This window comes from Rhipicephalus microplus, chromosome 1, assembly GCF_043290135.1.
Source record: "Rhipicephalus microplus isolate Deutch F79 chromosome 1, USDA_Rmic, whole genome shotgun sequence".
Classification (NCBI taxonomy): domain Eukaryota; kingdom Metazoa; phylum Arthropoda; class Arachnida; order Ixodida; family Ixodidae; genus Rhipicephalus; species Rhipicephalus microplus.
This window is the reverse complement of record NC_134700.1, coordinates 191,474,661-191,494,547: the sequence shown is the minus strand read 5'-3', so window position 1 is coordinate 191,494,547 and position 19,887 is coordinate 191,474,661. Positions and strand designations below refer to the sequence as shown.

The 19,887-nt window shown below is 44.7% G+C and overlaps 1 protein-coding gene across 2 annotated transcripts in view; it reads right to left on the bottom strand.

Annotated features, from left to right (window-relative positions):
• LOC119178529 (hemocytin) overlaps window positions 1–19,887 on the bottom strand; it is a 159,969-nt gene that overhangs the window by 73,238 nt on the left and 66,844 nt on the right. For both annotated transcript variants that reach the window (XM_075889204.1, XM_075889212.1), the window contains 11 exons: window positions 18,834–19,379; window positions 17,718–17,750; window positions 16,925–16,999; window positions 11,102–11,185; window positions 10,543–10,620; window positions 9,767–9,908; window positions 8,954–9,150; window positions 7,304–7,485; window positions 5,369–5,567; window positions 2,364–2,435; window positions 1,235–1,300 (listed from right to left, as the gene is read on the bottom strand). In XM_075889204.1, coding sequence (XP_075745319.1) covers window positions 1,235–1,300; window positions 2,364–2,435; window positions 5,369–5,567; window positions 7,304–7,485; window positions 8,954–9,150; window positions 9,767–9,908; window positions 10,543–10,620; window positions 11,102–11,185; window positions 16,925–16,999; window positions 17,718–17,750; window positions 18,834–19,379 — 1,674 coding nt within the window. The remainder of the gene's footprint in view (window positions 1–1,234; window positions 1,301–2,363; window positions 2,436–5,368; window positions 5,568–7,303; window positions 7,486–8,953; window positions 9,151–9,766; window positions 9,909–10,542; window positions 10,621–11,101; window positions 11,186–16,924; window positions 17,000–17,717; window positions 17,751–18,833; window positions 19,380–19,887) is intronic.

The following is a 19,887-nucleotide window of genomic DNA, read 5'->3' as shown; positions in this document are numbered from 1 at the left end:
TGGTCATTAAAATTTATACTTTCACACGGTTTGTACTTGCAAATACGGAGTTTTACAAAGTGGTGGGGCATACAGAAGAAAAATGTGGTATCAATGTATATATCACATTAAAATCTTCACACGCAGTTCTGCGTACTCGTCGGTAGCCGGAAGCATCTACTCTCTCTCGGCTATAATAATCTGAATGCTGCGATTGCATTCTCTCTTCTCTTGTCCCGACGAAAGCGCTGGAAGCTAAACATGGAGGGATGGCAGGACCACAGAAAAACGTCACACGCGCCTGGTGGCCTTACGCACATTTTTTTTTTTTCTTCGAGTGCGCCACTTTGTCGGTGTGATCGCGCGCGCACGCGTGGACAAGTCACGGCCTCCCGCGGCGATCTCTGTAACGAGCGATCGCCACATGTTCAAATCCAACAATTCCTGATAGACTGGTAATTCACGTGTGATTTTTGGGCAAATTCCGCCATTTTTGAGAGAAGAGAAAGCAATTTTTACCTGACTGATAATTTATTGTGAATTCCAGGCCGCGTGCTGTGCTATAATATTTGGCTCGCGTGTTGTCGGGAGCCTCTACTATCGATTGGCAGTGTTTTATGACCATGCTCAAAAAGTGTTGCAGGGCCCCTTTAACCTTAAAACGAATAGGCAGAAGTATGAGGATCGAGTGTATAACACATCGACTATACAGGAATATAAAGACATCTCACCACAGCAAGGTTTATTATTAGTATGTATGTACAAATCATTCATAGTTTATAATCAATAGCTGTTGCAATGCTGTTCTGTTTCTATTCAATTCCTGACTTCGATGACCAAAATTAACGAATATTTCTTTCTGTTGCAGTATTGCATGAAACAGCACTTATTATTTGAAAGGTTCAAAGGCAAAAATATTAATATAAAAGTTTGCGCACTCTCCATGGCTACTCTCATATTCGTAAGTTTCCTTCGAAAATATGCCATAAGGCGGCCCTCCTCGAAAGAAGGAATCATTCATTTATGTTTACGCACAGTATTAAGAAACTCCAAGTGTTGAAAAATTATCAAGCTTTCTCAACTTTATAGAACGTCCCAGGTAATACATTTCATTGTTTGAGAAAAAAATACGCAAGAGTTATTGTACCTAACATTAAAAGCGAGGTTTCAGTACCATAGGGTAAAATAAAGAAACGGCAAGATCCCGCGTTTCAACATGGAATTTCTATATATGTTGTCTATAGCGTTTACGCACCTCCACCAAAGATTGTGGTCCTAAGTGTACTAAACCATGTCTTCTTGGTCGTCGTTTCCGTGGCCACTGCAATCAGAAAAAATGACGAATCAGCCACACTGAAGTCGAGCGCACGCTGGACATTCCGCGTCCAACATATACGTCGACCCTTTGGGAACCTTGTCGATAACGCCACGTTTTATAGCCGATAGTCTGTCTTTCTTGAAGACCTTCGACAGAAAAATTTTTGTCTGCCTGTCTGTACATTTGTCTGTTTGTCCACCTTTACCGATACCTTAAACGGCATCAAACGGCCAATCCTATCAGCAGCGCCCACCAATATTGCTCAAGATTCAGCGTTCATACTTGTGCGATTGTCAGTTAAAAAGCAATCATTGCGCATATCTGAGGCACCATAAAAACGCGTCGATGTTTTGTATGTGTGCCTTTATATTAGAGAAGGCACATGCAAGTAATTCTAAGGACCGTAGTCTATATCAAGCTGCGCTGACAGTGCAACGCGATGCTCAAAAAGGTAAGTGCTTCCAACGCTTTGCTAAGACGACACGATGGTGACACCTGCACCTTATCACCTCCGAGACAAGCGCGCATCTTTCTCCACGGGCGCGCACGCCTTCCTTCGTTTTCGAACTGCCAGATAGCGCTCGTGTCTAACGTGCCTCGATGCGCTCGTTCGCCTCCGCTACATGCTCGAGGCACTAACGCAGCACCTCCAGAATACCATTCACCATTTTTTTTTTTTTTGCGCAGAACTTCAAATAAACGTTTTGTTCACTCTCTCCAGACGCAAGTATCGTCTTTCGACGACATATGCAGTGTAACATGCAGATTCGGGGCCATTTTTTTTCTTCTTTTCGAGAATGCAACGGCGTTACACGCAGATTAAAAGTTATATTTCAGATGATTTGACTTCCAACTATTCATAACTATTCACTTTTTCAATTTGTATACAGGCGACGCTACCACGGGTCTTAGCTTACTGCCCCCATTTCTTTTTTTTTTCTTGTTTTATACGTCAGGAAGACGCCAGTGACTATATGTGCCTGCAGCTGCACTTCACTAACGTCGCTAATTTAAGGAGAATGAAATATGTTTAAACGTTTCAAAAATAATGTTTTTTTTTTTTTACCAGAGTCTCTTTGATCTGTCACTGGGGTCGATGGGGCGTAAGTAGTTTTCTTCCCCTTGTCTTCTGGCACAACTGAAAATGCATAGAAAAAAATTTCACGTTGTTTAACGTAAATGGAGCGAACAAAGCAGATTGTCAATGTTTTTTTTAAAGTAGGCAGTATTGGACAGAGTTTCGTTCCACATAAGCAAACCAAAATGACCTTCCACGCATAACAATAACTGCGTTTTTTATTACCTATATCTCTATATCGTGCATACGTGAAGTAAATCAATGTCTTGCACCTTCGTGTGGTGCCGTTACGATATTACTTAAAGCACACAAGGCAAATAGGACGTGCATGCCTAAATATGTAAAATTACATGATTGAAAAGAAAAGAAGACATAGTGGAGATTAGTCTGATGATATCCCAGCTTGATTGCCCAGTACTAGTGGCGTAGCCAGGGGTTGGCACACTGAACCTGTGCCCCCCCCCCCCCCCCATAATTTTTTTTCGCCATGGCATAGAGTGCCCCCCTACCCCGGAAAAAAATTTCTGACTACACGTCTGCCCAGAACAGGAGAAGTAAAAAAAGAGTTCGACAGGCTGAACCACTGACAAGAAGTGCTCCAACATGCCTGATTGTGTGACTGCCTCGGTAGATAACGCTGCAATGAATGTAGCCTATAGAACTACATTACGGGGTGCACGTTAAAGTACCCCAGGTGGTCTAAATTTCCGGAGCCCTCCACTACGGCGTCTCTCATAATCATATGGTGGTTTTGGGATGTTAAACCCCACAAATCAATCAAGAACTACATTATGCTTCTACTACACTTCGTAATGACTAGAATGTTCGCTAAGACACACCACATTAAGCGAAGTAGGAAGAATAAATTTAACATGAATGTACAAGAGGCGTTATCTTCAACAGGAAGACAACCGCGAAATCATGGGTGACATTTGATTGCAGGGCTCTCCCTGACGCATATTCTTGCTTTGTTTCTCAGATAGTTCTTTATATTTCTAACAAAGAAATATCTAGCTCTCTTATCGCGTATGTCTAACATGACCTAGAGTAAAGCACGGTTAGTGTACGAGTTTTTAAGCCTTGTGCTCTGTCCTTTTTTAGGGGCGAAGCTCTTTAAAGCGGCACCCGTTCGTTCCTCGTCATAGTACGTAACATGTCTTACGCTTTGACCTGCAAGGTGGTGCCGGTGGGAGATTCCTCCTGTACGTTGTTGAACAATACCGAATTCGCAGCGTGCCCGTTAACTAAAAGCCGAATTCTCCTGTCTCTCATTCCCCATTAGCAGCCATTAACATGTACATTGAGCACTATCTTGAAAGAAATTGCTGCTACGTTATACTCGCTGGGCGTTACCTCCTTGGTTTTAGAAAGGTTTAGGGAGCGTTGGGCCGCAGTGCCATGAATACAGTGAACTCATATATATCATGAACTCAAGGTGGTCAAATGTGGGAAGTAGACACGAAGCGCAAGCCGTAAGAAAGTGCACGTGTGCCACCTCTCGTTTAGTCCTTGGAATGTCCACTGGATGGTGGTGCTTCTATATGCAGAATATATGATGAAAAGATGCGAGATGGTGGTACTTGGAGTGTTGACTAGATGGAAGAATGGACACACAGACAGATGCATGAATGGACGCACGGATGGCTCTACGGACGGATGGACGCATGGACAGGCACAGGGACGGACGCACGGATGGACGTGCTGACGCACGAACAGACGCACGCACGGACGGTCACACAGACGGACGCATGGACGGACGGAAGCAAGAACGAATGGATGCACGGATGCTTCACACCACTCTCCATCATTCACCCCATGGATATGCTGCCATTTTTTTTCTTCACTGTCAATACAGTAAAACTGTCAGCTGAGTTTGTTTGAACGCATCTATACTATAACATTCTTTACCGTGCACAGAAGACAGAAAAAAGAAAGCAACAGACGAGCACTAACTCCCAACTATTTATTTTTGAGAGGAATTATACATATAACTAAGCGATAACCAGCATACAGCATGCGCGGCGCAAGTAATGTGACACGCGAACAAAAAAGATAAGGCTAAATGGAACTTTAAAAATTAACTCGACTCCTGATCTGTTAGAGCTCCCAAAGGTTGACTTGTGCATTTTTCTGCACACCTATTTATATGAAAGGCTTCTGTACGTTCACGTGTTTGTTTGTTTTTATCTGCGAACAAAATATATATGTCCGTCCTCTGTGCGCGCTAAGATAAGTTCAAATATGGATACACACTGTCAATGTTTAGGAACTTTTGTCAGGCATGTCACGGCTAAGTCAATGTTTTATTTTCCTCAGCTAGCAGGCTCCGGCTATATTCCTCATAAAAATCGTCAACTTCGTGAACATCTGTTCTGTGGTTCAGCAAAACATAGTTGCCTTTCACGTGTACCTAAAGCTTGAAGTGGGGGTCAAACTTCCTCCATACGGGATACCCAGGCTAACGAGAAGTGAATATGCAACTCGCTGTTCTGTACCGACTCAGAAGGTGAAAACACACAAGCGGGGAAAATTACGTGAGTGTGATGGGTATCATAAAAACAATCTATGAAACAAGTGTATATCAAGGTAACGATGACATATGAACGCAGGTACCCGAACAACTGTTGAATATCTTACACTCGAGAAGGTCCAATCAGTCCCTTCTATCTGTAACTGCAACAGGAAATCACAAAATGGTCTGCAATATGGTAGCGCCTGTCTATTACGCACCGCGAAAGCGCCGTTGATTTTCTTGCGGGGCACGAGCTAGAACAAAACTCTGTAAACAGTGTGGTCTGCATGTGGCTGTATGTGTTTATGTGTTTATCAGTGCATATATCATAGTCATCGTCCAGCACGCCGAGTAGAATGTTGGGCAAATAGTCAAGCTAGAATGTAAGGCAAGCATGTCCAGCTTCTCATTAAAATATTTTTTTTCTTTCTCGCTTCTTGTCTATGAACAGAAAACATATAAGAATTTCGAATAAGCTTACCTGGTCCTGGACACGAGCAGAACAGGCGCACCTCGTAGTCTTCGCAAACGCCGAGCTGGAACTTGTTGTAGCAGCGGAAGCCCATTTTCGTGTCACACGACAAAGAACTCTGGCCGCTCTGCGTCCAGTCTTGGCCAGTGGACTTGACGCGGCACTCGATTTTATCCACGTGACCAGGTGCGCATGAGTTGTACCGATTCTGCCGACAAACGCGCGAAGCACAGAATGAATAGACCCGCAAGCAAGGAGTTTTTTTTTACGCTTACCGACAAGCCAACAGAATAATTGCAAAAAAAAAAAACAAATTGCATTTTATCAAAGAATGGTTGTCAAAGTCTGGAGATAATGTTTCGGAAGAGCTGTTGAAAAAGTTTGACGACGCTTCAGCTAGGCCTTCTTAAGTAGTACGCGATAGCGTAATGTTGACGCGCTAAGATCACTTTTAAGACAGTAGCCTCCCTTCATCTATCGCTGAACACCTCAACCGTGTTGCAAGGAAAAACTTGTGTGCGTGAACGCTCGAGCCTATTTATTTATTTATTTATTTATTTATTTATTTATTTATTTATTTATTTATTTATTTGCATCTGTTACGAATTTTTGCTCACGGAGAACCTGCGACCAATCGCAGGATTGGTCCCTGCCAGCGGCAAGTCATCTTTTGGTCTATTTTACTTTAATCAATTTTACATCACAATTACTACAAGCAACACTCCCTATAACTTCTATAATCAACTTTCTGATATTGCGTTCCGACCATTTTAAACGCAAAGCTGCGTTGTCAATCCAGCCATTCGCTTTACGAATTCCTGCACGACAAGATTTGATGACTTCGCACGCATCTGGACATCCGAATCTTTTTAAGCTCAGTAAAGTGCAGGCGTAATAACACCACAAGCACATCAGACGGCGTAAAATATTTCGAAGGCGTGTTGGGACGCCCCCCTTGACAGTATTGTGGAACAATATTGTGGAACAGTATTAGAATCAGCTTGACATCTTCGATTACTCCACATGCGCAACTGGCGAAATTTTCGTTTCTTGTTTTCGGGATTGGTTCGATTTACTCAATATGCTTGTCCCGTATAGGCCGGAAAACTCATCCATGAGTCGACCCACTCAAACTCGGATCGAGTCTTGAGTCTGAGTGAGTCCCGGGAAGTGATATTTTGGTGAGCGTGAGCACACCCGAGTTCGATTGAAAAAACTATTGTGAGACTGAGTCCGAGTGAGTCAGCACAAAAGATTATTTCTTGAGGGAGTCTCAGTGAGCTCCAGTTTTTATCGGGGTCATCCAGACACCATAGCAGAAACAGTGGTTTGAAAATTATAGTAGCACACGACTCTTATGTTAGAGGCATATACTCTTGTTATTATAATGTCAATGATGCCAGTCGAAGGACACTCATTTATACAGACTTGGCAGTAATGAAATCACCATAACTGAATTACTTTCTGCCTTAACTAGTGAATTAGTTTTGGGGGCTGGTAGTTTATTCATGCGATTAATTACTGCGAATGACTAATTTCATTAAAATTGCTTATTGCAATATCAATCATTTTTTACTTAAAAAAAGCATTCCAGCTTCCCTTATCACGTGAAAAAAGTTCGACATGAAATGAAAGAAAAATCGAAGACAAGTTAATCTGAGCACCATACCCCAAGCATAGAAAGAAGGCCGGCCCACATAAAAGCTGTGTAGCACTGAAATTCGAACTTTTGAATAACGTTTCTTGGATAACTTTTGTTAAACTTTCATAAAGTCGAAGCAACAATTAATTTTTGTAATGTAATAATATTATAATGTTGTTCTCACGAGCTCTAATTTGTGATGCAACTTTATTACGAGTAAAAAGATTCTAGAAAAGTAACTGGTATGTATATTGATCAATTTACAGGCGCATTTTCGCCATCTATGAGTTTAATAAACCCACCCCGAGTTCCTCCAGGATCTCGAAGTCTCCCATGTCTTCGGGCGAAGTATGAGGGTCATCGGTGTCCATCCACTCTGTCCAGCCACACCAACCTTCGTCCATCGGCAGCGCCTCCTCGGTAGTTGTCGGAAGACCAGCCGTGGTTGGAACCAACGTGAAGACTGGCGGGACATCGCCTGGAGCTGAGCGAGATAAATCAAGAGTGTAAGAGTCGAAAGAAAGATTTAAGGACACAGCTCTATACCAGTGTCGACATAGGAAAGGTACAGCAGATGAGGAAGAATCCAAAGCCGAGCCAGTTGGTGGCAGTTCTTCAACATACTGGAACACAGCACAACCGGGACGCGGTCCAAGAGAAGAGAGGGATAAACCGCAGCACTGACTCGTCCCTGTTTGTTTATTGGAAGCACACGGAGCACAAAAGATTGCTGCTATTGTGGCAGTAATCTTTTCTGAAGTGCCACCTTCACACCCATGTGGCAACATTAAAATAACAAATTGAGGAAACCAGCTTAAACCTTGAACACGATAAAATCACGCGAAAAAGACTACGTTTATTCTCTAAGGAAAGAAATACTGACATACCGTACGATATAAAAAAAAATATCGTTACTATGTGGGGAAATAGAAGGTACGCTGATACATTGTTCACTTCATTTTCTGATGTTGTAAGCCTAAAATATTTCTTTCGTTATGTGATATAACGCGACAAAGGGATCAACACAACCGATACTCGAAGTTAGTTGCCACATACGGGAACACGAAATACGCGATTTCAGTCCATGAAATATTATCTTTGTCCAAAATAAGTTGCATTAAAATTGGTTACGTTATCCCTTTCGGAAGAATGAGAAGCTTCTCATATCGATGCATCCGTGAGCTGAAGTAGCGCAATACCATAAGCATCACTCCTTACTCGTTGAGAAAATACCAATTAAATCTACGAAGTTCTTATAGATATGCACATTGTGTACCATTTTTGTTTCTATTGCTCCCGCCACCAGTCTCGGCTAATATTCAGATTTCATTTAACAAAGCAACCATAGGCTTCATATAGTGAAGGAAGTCCGCTCCCATAGCGAGAAAGGAAAAAAAGCAAAGCAACCAAAGCTGTTCGTCCGCGAAGCATCGGCTGCTGTAATGAGTGCTGGAACCTCATCAATATGGCGGCTTTTTATCTCATTTATTCCACTTTATTGTATCGATGAAAATAAAAATACATTCCATTTTTACACGGGCGCCATTTAGGTCTCATTTTACACAATCACCAGAGTGTTTCGGCATCGCTGAACAAGAACAAATCGTAGGAGCCAGTTTACAAAAGTTAGCATCCCAATGGCCTCCGCCAACCGAAATCATCATCTTTAGCCTGGCTAGCCCATTGCAGGGCAAACGAGTCTTCCGTATTCCACCAATCAACCCACTCCTGTGCTTTCTGCTGCCCCGTTGCGCTGCAAACTTCTTAATCTCATCCGTCCACCTAAATTCCTGCCTCACCCTCGTGCATTTGTCTTCTCTTGGAATCTAGTCAGTTACCCATAGTGGCCAGTGGTAATCCTGCCCACGCGCTACGTGCAGTATTCGGCAGCAACTACCTTCCACGTGATTACACCAATGAACCGCCGACAGTAAGGTATGCCAAACACTCACTGCACACGCAGAAAACGCGTATCTTGTAGTTGTGGCACTGCCTTCCTTCGTCTTGGTCGTTGTTAAAGCACAGCAGGCCTTTCTCCTTGAGACACGTGACGCCCTTGTCGCCGGTCTCGAGCCAGTCGATCAGTTCTCCGGTGTCGTTTCGGACGGCCTTGCACTCGATTGCCTTCATCTCGTCAACTCGGCAAGCCCTGTAGCACGGTGAGGAAAACACAGGTGACTCGGCGGCTCACGAAGGTTCGAGAGCTCGACATATCTCGCCTAACACTTAACCCAACCTAGCCTATCGACTTCTCGATGTTAACGCGAGCGCAAATGCTCGGCATTTTCGTCACCTTATACGAGAATGTGTTGATTTTGGCGGATACCTTTGAATAAAATTAAAACTGAAATATTCTTGAATGCTTGGCTTGTGTAAGTAACACATGACATGGCGAATAAGATTTACATCAGCGTAAATGTCGTGCTTGGGATTTTACCAAAGGTATATAGAAATCTGAGGCGAGGGGCGACAGTGCACTAAGGCTTGTGAAATTTGGAGTGAGTAGTTTTTGGTGTATTGCCGAACTCTGTGGCTTTATGGTATGCCCATGTTTACAGTGATAAATGTATCGTGCGAGTACTTCGATGGAATATGTTTGGATGTTCCATCTGCTGCCTTTGTCAAAAAGTTGTGTCAAATAAAAAGAAAATGAGCCTTATAGTTTAAGTTTACCTTCCTTCATACGTCTTTAACAAATATATTTCAAGCAAATTGACGTTAGTTGAAATATTCCGTCTGGTGATAAAATTTTACAGAAATCCTACCTTTCTTCCAGCGAGCTTACAAACTCGAAATCCCCGTCTTCCGTGTTTGGGTTGTCGGTATCGATGTAAGCGGACCAGCCAGGATAGCACGTCGAGCCCGAGATAGGAGGGATTCCTTCAGTCACAACATGCAAGCGGGGCTCTGGAAAGCACGTGGCGATGGCAACGAACGACAGCCGCTGTTATTACCATCGAATGTACAAGCTTTAATCGCGCTGCAATAGTTACTCGACAGGAACAGCTTCGCAACCATGGAGAAAATGACAAGCCTAGGCGTGTCGCCGTACCTTCGCCTAAACAACCCGACGACTCCTCTAGGCGTTTCGTCGGGTTGTTGAGGCGAAGGTAAATTAAATCGAAACAGCGCCCCAGTCACGGATCTATGAATAAGGTATCTTAACAATGTAATACATTGAACAACCATCTCGTTCGCAATGCTATATTTAGTGCTCAATTTAAGACAGTTGCGGCAAATTGTTAGTATATAGATAAAGATTAACATTGTCCTGTTGAAAAAGAGGCTATACTTTCCGTTGCAAGCGCTAAGCAGTAAAACATAACAGAAATATTGTCGCCATTTATGTTGTCAATCTGAAGGAGAAACTATAGCCCGACCTAATGAACCTCCATAAAGTTTTCCCATCTACCCATCTAGGACACTGTATACAATGTTGTACTTATCTCCGAGGAGTATACTTATTTCCGAGGCTGGCCAGTAAGCACATTAGATATAAAAACAAACGATTTAAATAAGCTACAAGAAGCAGTCATCGCACCTGCGGTAGAGTACGTCGTTTCTGTCGATAGCCTTCCTTCAGATGTAAACGGCGAAATGGCAAAAGCATCCGTGTGACCTGTAAGAGGTGGGTGAACAACAATTATCATCCACCATTCCACTACGTTGGCTACCTACGCGATGTTCCGAGTAGATGTGCACCGGCTGACTCAGATTTCTTACACCTTGCATTTAAACTAAATATTCTGTCTATTCCGCTACATCAGTGAAGGATCAACAACACTTTTCTGTTTTTAGGATTTAGGATGTGCTAGAGTATACAGACCTCCGGCGTAGCCAGAAATTTTTTTCTGAGCTAACAGGAAAAGGAGGGAAGGGTTTAAACTACACTTTGCATAGGTTCAAACTCAGGTTCACAGTTGCGTTTGTATGTGTGCGCGTATATATATCCACATGCGAAATTAAAAAAATTGAAAAATTTTGGTATAACTTCAATCCCAATTCACAGCCATCATTCCTTGCTGCGCCAAATTTCTAGTGATAACTTGCTTATAAGTCAACCGCTCGACCCAACGGACCAAAAATGGCTGTCGGTTTACCTCCATAGGAACGCGTACCCGTCGCTTCCGTCAATCGGCTGCCTTCAGTGACAGGCGGCTGAGTGATGGGGACTTTTGGGTGATCTGGAAAAAAAAAGACAGCGTTTCGCAACTCATCGCCCAAAAAAGCTGCTGGAAGTGCATGCATCCTAACATGAGATCTATGTTCTCCGTAGCTTGGAACACAGTGTCTTCTAACCAGCATTTCCCGTGAACAAGTTTGCGCTCTTCTACTGGAATGTATACTTCTTTCTGCGTTTTTGGTACTGGAATGAATCCACATCCGCAAAACTTGTATCATCAGCCAATCGAAAATAGGAGGCCTAACCAGCCCATCAACGTTTTAGCCTTGCCAATGTTTTCACGTTCCTTGAAACGCTTCAAGAGTAAAACACCTCTCCTGAGGTCTCAAAACATATTTTGGTTGTGCAATGAAGGCGTAGTCCATCAAAATAATTTTTGGAAGAGGTACAGTAAGGCGGAGACATGCAAGTGAAAAGCGGCGTACTTCCACTATTTTATTCCGTATCGCAACACACAAGCCACATGACTCTTGTTCCACCTCTGTCTCTCTTAATCCCCACATCCCTTTTTTTATCGCTTTAGTGTGTCATTACTGTAGCAGTTCTCGCAGTCTAAAATCTTTTTTGTATGCTTAAATACTAATAATGGATAGCTTGACCGGCGAATTTACCGCCGAAGACCGCAAGAACACCGATTGTAATTGCGTAACCACGTTACACAAACGGACGTATTAACTCAATCCAACATTCTCGGTTGATTTTATTGCGATAGTAATTATGTGGACACTCTTGGCTGTATTTCGCCACCGGCGTCGATGTCATTCGTCGTATATATATATATATATATATATATATATATATATATATATATATATATATATATATATATATATATATATATATATATATATATATATAAATATATATTGTTACGTGGAAAATAACAGTTGTCGGTCCGCAGCCACAACGCAGCTCACTCACAACGTCCACTCCTTTACTCTCAGTCCGAGGCATCTTACTTGGGTATGCCCCACTATGCCCTCTTTCAGTCAGACGAAATCACGTAACACGACCCCCGGCGGCAAAAGCGCCGACCCGGCGAGTTTACGGGGCCACAGCAGGAGCAGTGTGGTAATGCTTGAGCCTTGATACGTGGACGATGTCCCTTGACAGCAGAGCGGAAGAGGTTGATGGACTATCAGGGACAATTTCATATGTAGTGTCGGTCACTCGTCTAAGCACGCGGTATGGGCCCGTGAAACGAGAGAGAAGTTTTTCTGACAGGCCTGCATGTCGCGTAGGGGACCAAAGAAGAACGAGGGAGCCTGTTGGAAAGTGTTCGTCGCGATGCCGCTCGTCGTAACGATGCTTCTGCGAGTCTTGGGACGCCATTAATCTGCTGCGGGCAAGCTGACGAGCATGGTCAGCTCGGGTAATAGCGTCGCGTGCATATTCAGAAGTATACTGCGCAGCGGCTGGCAGGAAGGTATCCAATGGCAATGTTGGTTCGCGTCCAAACAGAAGGTAAAATGGCGAGTACCCGGCAGTGTCATGCCGGGAGGAATTGTATGCGAACGTCACGTAGGGTAGTGCAAGGTCCCAATCACGATGGTCGGCCGAGGCGTATTTCGATAGCATGTCTGTCAAGGTGCGGTTTAAACGTTCTGTAAGCCCGTTTGTCTGGGGGTGGTACGATGTCGTGAGCTTATGTTGGGTAGAGCAGGAACGCAGGATATCGTCAACCACTTTCGAAAGGAACGTACGGCCTCGGTCTGTCAGTAGTTGACGAGGGGCTCCATACACTAAAATGAGATCGCGTAGTAGAAAATCAGCGACGTCTGTAGCGCAGCTTGTTAACATGGCTCGCGTAACTGCATAACGGGTCGCGTAATCCGTAGCCACCGCGACCCACTTGTTTCCGGAGGCGGATGTTGGGAAGGGACCGAGAAGGTCCAAACCAACACGGAAGAATGGCTCCGATGGGATGTCGATGGGCTGAAGATATCCGGAAGGTAGTCTCGACGGCTTTTTGCGACGCTGGCAAATTTCACAAGCGTTGACATAGCGACGTACAGAACGTGAAAGGCCAGGCCAGTAGAAGCGGCGGCGTACACGGTCATATGTGCGAGAGACACCAAGGTGACCCGCGGTTGGCGCGTCATGGAGCTCGCGTAGGACTGTAGAACGCAGGTGCTTTGGTATGACCAGAAGTAGGTCGTGACCATGGGGCGATAAATTACGCCGATATAAGGTGTGGTCCTTTAAGGTAAACATGCGAACGGAAGCGTCTTGCGGTGAAGATTCGAGTTGTTGTATTAGGCGGCTGATATCCGGATCGCGACGCTGCTCGTCCCCGAGATGAAGCAGCTGGGAGGTGGAAAGGACGCAGCCCACAGAATCAGTGCTCGTAGGATCGCAGTCGGCCACAGGGTAGCGTGACAGACAATCCACATCTTTGTGCAGTTTTCCTGATTTGTACACTACGGTGTAACAATACTCCTGGAGGCGGAGTGCCCAGCGGGCGAGACGACCTGTGGGATCTTTGAGGGAGGCGAGCCAGCAGAGAGCGTGGTGGTCGGTAAGAACTATAAATGGTCGGCCGTATAAGTAAGGGCGAAATTTCGCGACTGCCCACACCAGCGCTAGGCATTCGCGCTCTGTGATGGAATAATTACGCTCCGAGGTGGACAGCAGCCTGCTGGCATAAGCTATCACGCGATGCTGCCCACGTTGTCGCTGAGCCAACACAGCGCCTATTCCGTAACCGCTGGCATCGGTGCGTACTTCCGTCGGTGCCGTAGGGTCGAAGTGAGCCAGCACAGGAGAAGAAGTGAGCCAAGTGGTCAGGTCGGAAAGTGCTGCTGCTTGCGAGGGACCCCAGGTAAACGTCTCATCCGGTTTGAGTAAATCTGTTAGGGGCCGAGTGATTTCCGCGAAGTTCTTGATGAACCGCCGAAAATAGGAGCAGAGCCCCACAAAGCTGCGGACATCTTTGGCGGTTTTCGGCACAGGAAAGTCCTTCACAGCTCGAACTTTTTCTGGGTCAGGCTGTACACCGTAAGCGTCAACAATATGTCCAAGTATTGTAATGCGACGGCGACCAAACCGGCACTTAGATGAATTCAGCTGAAGGCCGGCGAGACGGAATACATCAAGAATTTTTGACAGTCTCTCAAGGTGCGCTTCAAAAGTGGGAGCAAACACAATCACGTCATCCAGATAACAAAGACACGTAGACCACTTGAATCCATGGAGCAGGGAGTCCATCATTCGTTCAAAGGTGGCGGGGGCATTACATAAGCCGAAAGGCATGACTTTGAATTGGTAGAGGCCATCGGGTGTTACAAAAGCCGTCTTCTCTCGGTCCATGGGGTCCACGGCAATCTGCCAATAACCAGAACGAAGATCGATGGAAGAAAAGTAGGCGGCACCATGGAGGCAATCAAGGGCGTCATCAATGCGGGGCAGAGGGTATGCGTCTTTCTTGGTGATGTTGTTAAGGTGGCGATAGTCCACACAAAATCGCCACGATCCGTCCTTCTTTTTAACTAATACCACCGGGGATGCCCAGGGACTGGAGGATGGTTCAATAATGTCCTTCGCTAGCATCTTGTTCACCTCCTTCTGAATTATGCTCCGCTCAAAAGCAGACACTCTGTAGGGACGGCGGTGAACAGGGTTGGCATCACCTGTGTGTATGCGATGCTGGACAAAGGACGTCTGCCCAAGAGGTCGGTCACCAAAATCGAAAATATCCTGGTAGGCCTCGAGAAGATGTTGTAGGGCTTCAAATTGCGGAGGCGGAAGATCTGTGGCGATCATGTCTACAATTTGACGGCTGCCCGAATGTGTTGCGAGTGATGTGCGCTGCGGTGAAGCAAGTGTGTCTAAGGCAAGCACTTCAATTTGTGAATCGAGCAACGGACACAGGTGGGCCACAGAAATGCCTTGTGGAAGCACATGATTCATGTAGCCGAAATTGACAAGCGACGAGTTACGACGAGCGGCACTCTTTGATCACGGCGTCCATGGTCGTTACGTTGGTGAATACACGTAGACTGAACGCATCGTCGGCGATTCCTTTTAAAACGTGCGAAATCTTGTCGGCCTCAGTCATGTTGGGATCGGCCCTTTGACACAACGCTAAGACGTCTTGAATATAAGTCAAGTAGGGCTCAGTGGACGTCTGTGTACGGACAGCCAATTGCTTTCGGGCATCAAGTTGTTGACCAAACGGGTTGCCAAAAAGGTCGCGGAGCTGTTGTTTAAACATTTCCCAGCTTGTGATTTCGTGCTCGTGGGTCTCAAACCAGGTGCGAGGGGTCTTGTCAAGATAAAAAATGACATTCGCAAGCATAACGGTTGGGTCCCAGCCATATTGCTTGCTGATGCGCTCGTACATGCTAAGCCACTTGTCCACATTCACGTTGTCCTCTCCAGTAAAGGTACCGGGATCACGGGGTTGCGTTAGGGCTACGTACCGGGTTGCTGTCGTTGCTGAGGTAGGTGGCGAAGCCGTATCCTCACCCGGAGCCATGGTAGCAGACTTAAGGAGGCGTCCACTGCGTAGCTCCGTTGTCAGAAGAGTACCCAGCACCTCCACCAAAATGTTACGTGGAAAATAACAGTTGTCGGTCCGCAGCCACAACGCAGCTCACTCACAACGTCCACTCCTTTACTCTCAGTCCGAGGCACCTTACTTGGGTATGCCCCACTATGCCCTCTTTCAGTCAGACGAAATCACGTAACAATATATATATATATATATATATATATATATATATATATATATATATGAAAACGCAAGAAAGAAAGAAATCCCAGGAAAAAAAAGGCTCCGGCGCGCGGAATCGAACGTGGGACCTCCACGTTGTGAATGCGAGGCGTTAACCACTGTGTCACCGAAAGGTTCCTTCTATTTTTGAGCCACCGAAAGGTATCTTCTTCGACGTTCAAACGGCGAGCTATTCATATCTACCCCTTACTGCTGTTGGCGGGCATCTCGGGGGGGGGGGGGGGGGACTATCGTGTTTTCAGTATTATCAGCAAGATGGCGCAGTGAGCGCGTGGCGGCTCTCGTCTTTCACGCATGCTTTGGCTCGCATAGAGAATAAGGGAGTGTACGCTCGATCGCGTGCCCTTATCTTGCAGTGGGTGGGGGGAATCGTACGTCTTCGCAAGCCATGGGGTTTCGTCGTAACGATTCTATTGCAGTTACCAGGCGTAAAAACTGCAATCGTTGCACAGCCTCCGTTTGCGAAAAGGGCGAGCTTTTCAGACACAGCGAAGTAACAACTGAGACGCTTATTCGCGGTAATCTGTACCTGTGTGTACGTTTCGCGCGTCTTTTGTGCGTGAGAAACTCAGGGCACGCTTCCATCTGCTTGCCATTCTTCGCGTGACCTTCCAATTTGTTGCTATCGCATTCATTGCTTCGCCGCTGCGGCAAAGCTGTGACTTTTTTTTTAATATTGACAAAAATCTTCGTGTAGTGCCGTCATTGTAAGTACGCGGGGATTCCCAAACATATATAACGCTGTCAATAGAATCGGTTCATATATCTTGCACCTTCTACGCATCTGCAGCCTTCTCTACACACGGTGCACGCATCCGAACTTTCACGCGTTCTCGTATTTTTTCCGAGGCCTCTCTTTTTATCTACAAGTATAAGAAAGTAGAAGTAAAACAATCTGGTCATGTCAGACACTGTCACGACGTAAACAAAAATAATTTCCAGCAGAGCACGCTCGCTCCATCTACCGCAAACCACTGTACTGAAAATGATAAATTCCAGCTTCACCTGTAACAAAGGCAGTCGTGGGCTCCCATGTCTGTGGCTGGCGTTCCGTAGTCAACGAAGTAGTGACGGTGAACTCTGCACAGTGAGTGGATTTGTAATATGAGTTAACAAAAATATTCCAACGTTTTTTTTATTTTCAAAGAAAGGCAACTTTAAGAATTTCTGAGTGGAATCTTTGGCAATGGCCTCACCTTAGAAATTGACATTGTTTTCCAAATAATCTAGTGCGCTAAAATAACTTTACTTCCAGAAAAAAATTTGTACTAGCCATAATACATAAACGTTGGTAACAAGATCCTTTCGTGAGTGACGTGTAAGCGTTGTCTACTACATTTTCAAAAAGAATGTTAGCATTGATTTCCATTTATAACACCTTGTCACAGCCATACCATTCGATAGCAGACATTTAAGCTGCGCTGCCTGGATTGACCGTATTACACCTTGAATCAGGCGTGTTCGGAACTCATGTGTGCGAGTGTATCGCTGCAGAAAGGTGTGTATGAATAATTTTGATAACAGAAAGATATCAATTCGTAGTTGCAAAACGAACCTCAAGATGATGAGTAATCTGTATTCGGTGATTGTATATTAAACAAAGTGTTGCTTCTAGCTTACGTTGTCCATTCATCTATTCCGTTCTTAATTTGTCAGGTTCTGCTAAACAAGTACAGAGCGAATCGACATTGCTTCATAATCTCCTTAACAGTTTCACTTTCTCTCTCTCTCTCTCTCTCTTCTTCCCATATATCTGTAAAACATACGTTTATCCTGAAATGCAAGGAATCAGACCTACCGTGTGTGCCTGTCGTCCCTTCGTATTCTACATCTGCAAATAAAAAACACAAAAAGAATAAGAAGAACAAAGTGCATTATATTTCTTTTTACCTGCTCCACGAGACACCAATAATCCAAGCAGGTGATGCCATGACAAGTTTATAATGAAGCATAAACCTGTACTGTCCTATAGTAGTGTCACTTTTTTGTAGTCATGCACTGCTCTAATAATTACGTGCCGTGGATTATACATACTCGCTTATATGACTTCAACGGTATACCAACGTGTCCCATCACATATCTTCCTTTGTGCACGAGCTCTTCATATAAGTGAAACATAGGTTGAAGGAATTTCGAATGTGAAAACATTTGTTCGTTTATCTCTACCGACTTGGAGCCCTGTTGTGATCCTGACTACTACCGATAACCATTACTCAGTAGGCTTTTTTCAATATTGTTCACCAGTGTTTTAGGTTCCCCCCCCCAAAAAAAATTCAGTTTCAATAAGTGTCAAAAAATACAATTTTGTAGAAAATGTATGCATCAGCAGAATTAAAGTACTGTTGTGCAAGAGAAGAGGAGTAGCCGGCGCCACGCATTAGCACCAACCTCTCTTTACATACATCTAGTAAAGAAAAGTAACAAATGACCAATTATTATCATTATCTTGGTTCTAAGCAAGAAGCTGACCAACGTTACCCATGCTCTGCATCAATGTTCTACAACAGCTGCCCACAAAATAAGCTGCCTCATAACCACACACTCCTCATTCACCGAATGATTCTAATTGGCAACACTTTAAGAGCAGCATTACAAAATATGAACTACCTCCTCTCGCAAAGTTGACTAGGCCTCCAACTTACCAGCCACCACAGTGAATACATGTGCAGTTAATCACGTATTTGCTAAAGCTATATACAGTGCACAACACTTTAAATACATGTGTCGTGCTTAGGAACATGTGATCTCATGCCTAATAAATGTCTACTCTTATTGTATTTTCTATCAATTTCTCCTTCTGGAAACCCATTATTTATCTCGCAGAACGGCGTGCCGCATTCCTTTAGGCACTCATCATGCTTCTACCACATTTTGTTTTGCATCACCAATAAGCGCACTTTCTTTAAAGGCGTACCGCATTTGCAGAAGAACCTGATGGCGTAATCGTGGCACTTCCTTCCGCGGGGCTGTAGCCAGTTGAGGCACACCAGGCCTGTGCCCTTGGAGCACTTGACTCCCACGTCTCCCGTGTTGCGGTAGTCGGTCATGTTGTCCCCTATGTTGGCCATGCAGTCCACGTCTTCAATGGTGAGCCCTTCACAGACCGCGAAGAGCTCCTTGATGTCTTCCAGCGACTCCACGTCGCCGTCGTCGACGTCAGGGCTGTCAATGTTGTAAAACTCCGTCCAATGGGAAACGCAGCCTGGCGCCGGAGGCCCGGCCTTGCCGACGTCTGGGGTTATGGTGTTGACTCCAGGAGTAGGCGTAGCGTCGCGTACGTGATCGGTTGGTTGTTCGGTCTCGGTTGAAGGAGTCGGCGCAGGCGTAGTTGAGGTGATGGCTCCAGCCACCGAAGTAGTAGCCGCGCTCGTGGTGTCTTCACCCGCGCATTCCGAGCATTCCTCCTGTGACGTAGTTTCGGTTTTCACTGCGGTCGGATTAGGGGTCACGGTCGAAGAGTCTTGAAATAGAAGAACATGACAAAGAACATTAGAATACCGTGAACCATTCAGAGTTTGCCCCAAATAAGCGTCGCGAGTAGTGTTGTACGAACGCTAAAGTTCCTCCATCTTTTTTCTCATTCTATAGTATGGGAAACGTCAAGCACTACCAATGTTAGAAGGAACAGAGAGAAAGAACAATCAAAAGCGAAAAAAATACCTGCCAAAACTACAAATATTGTAATGAAAAATGTAAGATAAAAAGATAGTAAGATCTAAACATATATTTCAAAGAAGCGACACCGACAGCGAAGTCAGTCACGTGCTTTCAACGTTTTGTAAAGTTAAAGAAGTGAAATAATAGGGAAAACTCAGTAGTATAGTTGAGCTTCAATTTTGATATACACATAATTTTTCGTTGTTTCTATTTGAAGCTGTGTAAAAGATGATAACTTTGTGAAAAGCAACAGATTAAAATATTTTCTGACATCTCAATCTCTGTCACAGCACCTCCTACAACGCATATTC